We start from the raw sequence: 8,860 nt of genomic DNA on the forward strand, positions 1-8,860 counted from the left end.
GGCCTTCTTCAGGGTACTTGACAGGTGTTCCCCTGCAACTTCGTGCCCCTGTGTGCGCAGTGTGCCCTCTCCAGCTCCCACGGGACCTCCTGCTGGTGTCATGGGACACCCCTGTGGCCTCAGCATCTCACACCCCATGGGCCCCTGCTCTGCTCAGACCGCCTCCACCTGCCTCGGCGCAGCAGCCTACAAGGTGCCCCTGCAGAAGAGGCGCTGAGTGGCCCAGCATCCTCACCCCTGGCCCTGCCTCCCCGGGGATGGACCCCAGCGTCTGTTCCAGACAGCTCACAGCCTGGCTTGGTGGTCTCTGCTTGAATCTCCACCACCGTGCAGGGGGCCACTGCTGTCTCCCCTGGGGTACCGAATCCCCCCATGTGACCACTGCTCCAAGGGACACACATCCACACGCATGTGCTACCCGTGCATATGTGCACACAAGACATACCGCTCATATGCACATGGTGTGTGTGCGCACAAGATGTAAACACATGTGCAATGCAACACATGCATGCCACACACCTGTAAGCACCACTCACAGTGTGCAAGTGCACACACAACACGTGCCCCATGCACACACGCAACCTGGCACACACATGCACACAAAATGCAAGTACACAGCACATGAACACACAGTAAGGCCTCCCCCACTTGGCTTCTCTCTCAGCTGGGAAACAGCCTTCTCCATCCCCTGCCTGGGGAGATCAGGGCCACAAGGGCAACCTTCATTTCCCGTTTCCTTTACTGATGAATTCTTAGGGCCTGGACCAGTGTCTGGCTCATAGATACTGAGAAGTATTTGGATGAGCCAATCATCAATCAATCAATCAGTCAGTCAGTTAGACGGCTGGCCTCTGGGTGAAGAATTATGTAAACCAAAATGCCTGAGTTTGCCCATTATTATCACAGAATTAACCCAAAACTGGGTTTTACTATAGACATCCTACTCAAGATACCTCTGTCTCTGTCCCCTGACTCTCTGCCTCTGTGTCTGTCTCTCTCTGTTTCTATCTCTCTGGCTGTCTCTATCTCTCTTTCGCTGTCTCTGTCTCTCTGTCTCTGTGTTATGGTTGATACACTGTGTCAACCTGGGGAGTCTAGAGGTTTGGTTTGACTTAGCAGGAAGCCAGGGTGCTTACTTTGTATACATCCTGAGCCTGTGGAAGCCAGGGCATGGAGATTATGTGAGAGCTACACGCCCCTTAGGGGGGGGTAGCCTGTTTACAGTGTAAGGGAGGGAAAGAGGCTGCTTGCCAGGATTTCTCCCTTTTGCTCTGGCCGCACTGCTGTTCAGCTGCCATTCCCCCTTTGCTCTTGTTGCTTTGCTATCTTCTGCCTCGGAGCCAGCCAAGTGCGGACTGAAACCTCCACAAACTGTGAGCTAAATAAACCTTTCCCTTCTTAATTTTGGGCGTTGGGTATTTTGTCTCAGCAAAGAGAAAAGTAACTAAGACACTGTCTCTCTCTCTGTCTCTCTGTCTCTCTGTCTTTCCCATTACTGATTTACAGGGAAGTAAAAAGTCCCGGACACGTGCGGCTGGGGACAGAGGAGTCCCTCAGTACACACAGATCCCTTGTCATTCTGGCACCACCATCTCTGAGCACCTCATTAGGGAAGCAACAAACTTTGAAATCACGCCTGCACACGCGGCCTCTCAGAGCTGAAAAGGGAAAACAAGGTTGAAGTTGGCCCGGGAAGGAGCGGGAGAAAAACTCCCTGCATCTGCTGTCCGCTCCTCCACCGCACTGCTGGGTCAGGGGCGCAGGACGCTGAGCATCATGGGAGCGGAGAAAACCTCCTCCCAGCCCACGCGAGCGTCTTCCCAAACAGCGCTCCTGCCAAGGCGTTCTGGCCGCCTGCACTGGAACGACGCTCCCGCTTGCGCTGGGAAGAGGCAGTTCTGGCAGGAAACGAGCCCATGGGGCAGGTCCAACCCCCAACCCCCAGAGAGAGGCAGGGCTGGAAACAGGCGCTGCTCCCCGCACCCAGCAGGGCACTGCCCCCTCCACCAAGCCCCTGTGTCACCAGCGATCCCCGGCACTGCCCACGCCCCACCCTGCCCGCAGCCAGCCTCTGGCTCAGTCCGTTCATTTCACAAACGCCCATCTGCCAGGAGTGTGAGTGCTTCCTATAGAACTCCACACAGTCTGGTAGGTCAGGACTATGGTGCACCCATTTGACAGATGAGGCCACAGAGGCACGGATTAAAGCATTTGACTGAGGCCACTTCACCTGACCAGGACACCCAGAGCTCCTCCAGCATGTAGTGCTTGCCTGGATGGCCTGTCACTATTTTCTCCAGAGCCCAGGGGCAGTGTGCCGAGCCGACAACTGTCTTCCGGTAGGATGGAGTTAGCAGGAGGCACCAGAACCTTCCACCCCAGCCTTCTGGAGCAAGCCTTCCTTTCACCCTTGTGCCTAGGCTGTGCTCCAGCTCCCAGGCCACACACTCCAAGTGCCAGGCTGTGCACGCAGAGCGCCATGCACGTTCCAGAAAGTCTCACAGTTCTCCCGCCCTGCTCCGTTCCAGGGCTGTGCCAGGCAGGACGGGGTCTGCGTGCCCGGAAGCCAGGGTCTTCTGACCACACATGTGAGCCGGGGGTGGGCAGCAGCAGACTTGTACAGAGCACATGAGGGGGCAGTCCTTGCATTGACTTCATGCATAATCCGTACCAGTTTGCTTGAACACGCCCACCCGTTCCCATGGTGCTAGTGGGCAGTTGCAGGACCTTGGGACATCAGGCGTGGGGAGGAAAACAGGGCCGGTGACATTTTCCTGTGTCATACAGGCCACGCATGCTCCAGGCACTCTGGAAAGACAGCAGGAGGGGTCGGCAGGCAGCGCACACACCCAGGAGAGGCAGGTCACGGTGTGACCTGGGCAACTGCCACCTCCGCCCTCCCTTGAGAATTTTTTCTCTTACTCCTCCTTGGGAGCCCACACCAGAAGGCGGACTTCGGCCGGTCCTGCAGGTTTGGCACCAGATGCCAGGCAGGATGTTTGCCGTTTCTTTGTTTTCTCTCACATGCCCATGTCCGGACACCCACGGTACCCAGCTCCACCCCACTGATGTCCCTGCTCTGCCCACAGTCCAGGGAATCAGCCCCGCCCAGAGGCTGTGGGCAGAGGGGAAGGCAGGGCTGTGTCACCGATTCCTGGCAGGAGCGCCCATGGCTGGACAGTGGCCAGGCTGCCCCTGCTCCAGGCAGAACAGGTTCCATACGATTTTCTTTCCGCTGGGCTGGAAGGAGGGGCAGGAGCCGCCTCCACACGGATTCTTGTGTTCCTGGGCTGTCAGAACAGCATACCACCAGCGGCCTGACTTGAAAGTCCCACATTTATTGTCTTGCCTTTCTGGAAGTCAGGAGTCCAGCAGCAGGGCTGGCCGGGCTGCTTCCTTCAGAGGAGGTGCAGGGTGAGTCAGGAGGCCACCCAGAGTCTAGCGGTCACTGGCGACCTTGCGTGCTCCCTGGCTTGTAGAAGGATCGCCCAGGTTCTGGCTCCACCTTCCTGTGGCTTAGCTACCGTGTGCCCGTCTTTAACCATAAGGACAGCAGTGGACTCACTGCACCCCAGGATGACCCCATCCTAACCAGTGACATCTACAACAACCCGCTTTCCAAATAAGTCATGTTCTCAGGTCCTGGGGGTCAGGGCTTCAATGCATGAACTTAAGGGGACACACAGTTCAGCTATAGTAGTTCTTTATTTTGGGGGTACCAGGGGTCAAACATGCAGAAACCACGCTAGGCAAGGGCTCTACCTCTGAGCCACACCCCAACCCTAGTCCCTAGCGATTCTTAACCAACAAGAGGGCCAGATGTGACTGAAATGTTTGCTCCCCACTTGCTTACCTCATTCGTGGACTGAGGGACAAGGGCTTCTTTTTCTCCTTTAACAGAGTAGGAAGCTTTTCCTCTGTGTTAAGAAGCAGGAAGCTTAATTTCTAAATAAAGAAGGACTCCCCCATGGTCGCTGCTGGCTGGGAATGGAGCATATAGATTTTCACTGTCCTTTAATTGAGAACAATGGCTCTTGTCACAGCTGATTAACTCTACCTCCTTCCCAGGAGAAAGTAAAACGAGGCATGGTGCAGGGGGTGCTCCTCAGGCCTTCAGGGGAGGCTGGCCGGGTGCTTCTCTCTGCAGCCCATGTGCAAAACTAACAAAATGGGACGACCTTTGGTAGAATAGGAGTGGACACTGGAAAATCTCAGTGGCGGACAGCCCTGAGCCTCTGTGCCAGCCCTTACAAACCACTGTGGGCACCTCTGAGTGCACCCAGGCTTTGCACATTTTATCGTTTAGATCTGAAATGTCCCCTGAATGACTCATGTGTTTGGGAGGTGATCAGATCAGGGGGCACCCACTCATCACGGGATTCATTCACTAGTGAGGTCACCGCTGAGTCTGCCGTTAGGAGGCAGGGCTGGTGGGAGCTGGGGCACTGGGAACATGACCTGGAAGGCTGTAGCCCTGTCCCCAGCTCCTCTTTGCTTCCTGGCTGCCGTGATGTGAGCAGCTGTCCTCTACCCAGGCCCTTCCACCATGCTGTTCTGCCTTGGAGCAGCCAACCATGGACTGAACCCCCTGGAAACTGTGAGTCAAACACACCTCTCTTCCGTAAGTCATGAGTGTTGGGCACTGTGCCCCAGGCGTGGGGAGTGGGTAATGACACCCTGTGTCTAAGATCACTCTAGTTGGTGCTTCTAGGAATCAGCCTCCAGTGTGGAGAGCTCTACAGGGTGCCTTCCTCAGGGGCAGAAGCTGGACCAGCCCCAAAGGTACATCCACTCACCCCTGCACTTCCTCTGGGGATGCTTATCCAGCCATCCACCTTCTTCCTTCATCCACAGCCCTAGCTGCAGACTCCTATGCTCTGGATGCAGCCATAGCTGTGTACATCTGGCCACAAACACAGCCACCTGAGGATGGAGGGAAAGATGCGGCTCCTCCTGAAGGGGTCAGGGCTCTGCAGAGTGGGAGCCCTCCTGGCACTCACCAGTGTGACTGACCAGGCTTTGACTCAGTCCAGATGGGTTGCAGGGCTTAGAAGTAAGTAATGGTGTCAATGAAAATTATTCGTCAAATAGTAAGACTGACATCATCTGCCACGACCCAGCCCCAGAACTGGGGGACACCTTCTGTGCACCTGGAAGAGGGGAGAGCAGTGGACAGATGTCTGAAGAACTGCTGGGGGCTGGCGCCAAGATCAGGCCGAGCCTCCCCCACCCCACACTCAGGCTCCACACACCAGCTTTCTCCTCCTGTGTGTGCCCAGGCCCTTGAGAGAAAATCCAGGCAGACATCTGATTAAAAACACAAGGGCCCATGTTGTCTTCTTTCCATAGAACCACCCTGCTGGCCCAGCCTCTGACAGTGCTGATTTTCAGCCTAAAAGTAGGAGCTTGCCCCAAGCTTTCTTTGTGCACAGGGACATGGGGAGTGGACAGTGGCCAGGCTGCCCCTGTCCACTGATTAAAAACACATCTGATTAAAAACACAAGGGCCCAGGTCAACTCCCCATGTCCCTGGGACTGGCCATGTCGGCCTGGACAATCTTTAAATGATTTGAGTCAAGCGCAAGCAGCTTTGATTCCTCTGGCCTTGCGTGAATGTGGTGGGAAGATGGGGCTTCGGGCATGGGCCCGTGCTGCCAGCACCTCAGCGCTCCAGATTATTATACCTTCCCTCCTGCTGCCCAGATCCACAGGAAAGGAAACTGAGGCCCAGCGAGGCTACGCAGCTCCACCCTCCACCCACAGAGGAGAAGGCCAGATGGTCCACTTGTGGATGGAAGAAGAGGGAGTGTCTGCAAGTGTCACCAGCCATAGACGGCGGAGATGACACAAATGCTGCTCCAGGGCTCTCCCTGCAGCCTGGGCTCACTGGGGCTCCATGCTGGTTCTCTAAGCCTCCTGAGGACAAGGCCGCACAGAGGGCTTCCACCCTCCTCTGGGCACACATGCAGACAGACTCCGTGGTCTCTACGTGGACAAGGTGTCCTCGCCATGGTCCAGTCCAACAGCTCATCTCACTCAGACAGCTCCTCCCCACTGCCTCATGCGGGCAGACCCTGACACCGCCTTCTGTCCACAGCAGGCTGAATCGTGGGGTGACAGGAGTGCTGCCCTTCATCCTGCAGGGAAGTGGTCCTCTTCCCAGGCTTGGAGAGTCCCTGTCCTGCCGCCCGCAGGGCCACGCCTGGGTCATAGAGCCATGGAGCCTGTGTGCCACTGTATCGACTTCCCTGGAGCGAATGGAGAGGGGTGTGGGACAGATCAGCCAAAACCGGGTGCTGGGGCGGGACCTCGAACTCCAGGGTGTGTGACAAACAGCGGGAAGTGGCTGCACTGGCAGGAGAGACATGTGAGTCTTTGTTTTTTCCATCTCTATTCAGAAACTATCGTCTTAGGAAATAAATTGAACCCTACTGCAGAAAAAAAAAATCAGGAACTCTAAAATCAATCAGCAGGCCTCCACCACCAACTTGTTATCTATGACTCCAAACATTATTTAGCCTATGCCAGCCTCAGTTTCCCCAATCTGTACACTGAGATAATAAATCCCACTCCTCCTGACCTTGAGTGTTTGTGGAGACGATCCAATTATACTGGGAATGGAATGTTGTTTTTTTTTTAAGGCATAAGTCACTGTAAAAATACAGGAAATTTATTCTTGCCCGGTGGTTAAGGAGATAATTAGAGTAAGTGGTGTTATTATTCTCACATTCTACTCCCCGGCTCTGTGATAGTAAAGATGCAGCAGAGACGGCATAAGCCCTTTAAAAGCTTTACTGTATATCGATCAGCCAAAAAATAATTTTAAAAATATGTGATGCTTGAGAAGGCACAGTGTTTATTAAAGCCCAATAAATGCACCTTATAAAGGTAATCCAGCTCCTGCCGCTGTCATTTGCAGGGGGCTGACGCGAGGGATAGAGGGCAGCGTGAAGCCAGGGGCTGTCTGCGGACTCTGGGAAGCAGCTCGTGCGTTAGCTTGGCTGATGTTATTACTGGCAAAGACCAGAAAGCAGCAGCTGGCCGCCGGGGTCCGCAGAGGGAGGCAGACGGCACCACGGGCGGAGGGCATCATGGCGGGGGGAGGAAGAGGAGAGGGTGGGGGGACAGTGGCAGGGAACAGAAGGGGACAGGCAGGAGAGGACAAGGACAGCACACAGAAATGTCCGTGCTCGGTGTGGGAGAGGTCTCAACAGGACCCTTGCTGTCCCGACCAGATGGACACCCTTGCCTGTCTGTAGAGGACTGAGCTCACAGTCTCTGGCGGGAGGGACGGGAGCCCCGGGGCAGCTAGCTGGCACAGTCAGGACGCAGAGCGCACTGCAGAGACACCTGTTCTACCTCAGGGTGCACGGCCAGCCGCACTCCTGAGACAGGTGCGCACCGCCTCACTTCTGATCTCGGGACAGCGGCGGCCCAGCACGTCATTGTCCCCGGCACTGTTTCCAGCCGATCCAGCTCCACTGGGTGAATGCAATCGCCGTGTTCTCTTACAGCCTGGCACCCACCCAGGCTCTCGGGGGCCAGCGCACCCTGCCAGGGGAGGAGAGCAAGGCAGGTGACACCAGAGAGGGTTGCAGGCCCGACAACAGCCCCCACAGACTCCGGAGGTGATGACTTCGGGACACGCCCCCCCCCCATGGGGCCTGACAGGTTGCTGGGGCTCCCCGGGGGTTTTAACTCCCGAAAACCCTCTTACTCTGCTCACGCCGAGTGGGGAGGACCAAAAGGTCCGTGGGTTGTTAATATAACAGGAAGTATAAAAAGCCTGTGCCTTCTCCAGGTGGCTCTGAGCCAGGAATTCAAGGCAGCCAAAGAGGCCAGGGGCAGCCCGGCAGGGTGCGTGGTGAACATCGCACAAGCCCGAGGCCCTGGTTCCCGTGGACCCTGCCAGGCACGCCCCCACAGGGGTGTCCAGTTCCCGCTGGTTCCACTTGGGCTGGGCTGCTGGAAACAGTGCCGGGGACAGGCGCTGCTCCAGGCGAGGGCCATGTGGGGCATGGAGTTGTCCCTGGGGACACCTGTGAGTGAAGAGTGCCCCTCTGGACTCTGGGAGGAGGGGCAAGGCCATCAGGAGGGAATGTGGGGCGTGGCTTCCGCTCTGTCCGCAGGGTCCACATTCCTCCCCACCTGCTTCTGGGGACGCGTTTGCTGGTCCGGAAATGCCCTTTCTCCGTTGTTCCCTGGAAACAAAGAACAGAAACACAAGAAAAACCCTTTCATTACCTGGTACAGTGTTACGCGCAGACACAGCAGAGGGAGATAAAAGCCCCGGCTTGTGGGGCGAACAATGAGGGATTCATGGGCCCCGTGAAAGAAACGCACACAGGCGACAAGCCAGCACACATCTTCTCTTTTTCTTTCAAATATTGTAGCCAGGAAAGAAAAATCAACCCGAGTCTTCACTTACTCAACAAGCTCTGATATCTGTGTCCATGTTCGGATAGAGAAACTTTGTGAATTATGTAACCCTGCCCACACCAGCCAGGGGCATGCAGAAAGTGAATGTTTGCCACACGCGGGAGGTGCAGACCTTCTGAGACGGGGCCTGCTCAAACCGGCGCAAGGTCACAGAAAGCTCCCTGCAGCTGCCCTCCGACCCCCGCAGCAGGGCGGCAGACGAGACTCGGAGAGTCGCTTCAGCTGCGGACTCCAGGACCACAGGGCAAGGGAGCGCTGGGAGTCCACGAGCTGAGCCTCCCACACTCCGTGAAAAGCAGGGCATGTGTGTGCAGGGGCAGTGTGGTCCAAGGCAGGTAACTTCTTGCCTCTCTAGGGCAGATGGTCTTGGATAGCCAGTGCTCATCTTCCTGTGCACAAGGCATTTCACGGCCCGCAGTAG

The 8,860-nt window shown here is 56.2% G+C and overlaps 1 protein-coding gene across 2 annotated transcripts; it reads right to left on the reverse strand.

Annotated features, from left to right (window-relative positions):
- Positions 1–6,762: 6,762 nt before the first annotated feature.
- On the reverse strand, positions 6,763–8,501 carry LOC102022048. 2 transcript variants are annotated; one of them, XR_259635.2, is made up of 3 exons: positions 8,429–8,501; positions 8,149–8,201; positions 6,763–7,551 (listed from the first exon to the last, which is right to left on the reverse strand). XR_259635.2 is itself a non-coding variant. In XM_013506362.1 (2 exons), exons 1-2 carry the CDS (start codon positions 8,087–8,089, stop codon positions 7,309–7,311), a joined length of 615 nt encoding a protein of 204 aa, XP_013361816.1. In that variant the 5' UTR covers positions 8,090–8,130; the 3' UTR covers positions 6,763–7,308. The 2 variants fall into 2 exon arrangements, 1 of the variants encoding a protein (XP_013361816.1); XM_013506362.1 differs by lacking the exons at positions 8,149–8,201; positions 8,429–8,501 and adding an exon at positions 7,718–8,130.
- Positions 8,502–8,860: the final 359 nt, after the last annotated feature.

Source organism: Chinchilla lanigera, unplaced genomic scaffold (assembly GCF_000276665.1).
Source record: "Chinchilla lanigera isolate Chin_1 unplaced genomic scaffold, ChiLan1.0 scaffold00006, whole genome shotgun sequence".
Classification (NCBI taxonomy): domain Eukaryota; kingdom Metazoa; phylum Chordata; class Mammalia; order Rodentia; family Chinchillidae; genus Chinchilla; species Chinchilla lanigera.

Bases quoted from the DNA above. Each gene is read 5' to 3' on its own strand.
- LOC102022048 (XM_013506362.1), bottom strand. From the start codon at position 8,089: ATGGCCTTGCCCCTCCTCCCAGAGTCCAGAGGGGCACTCTTCACTCAC. The intron at 7,552-7,717 runs GTAAGAGGGTTT...CTCCCCTGGCAG, and splicing joins CCCCACTCGGCGTGAGCAGA to GGTGCGCTGGCCCCCGAGAG.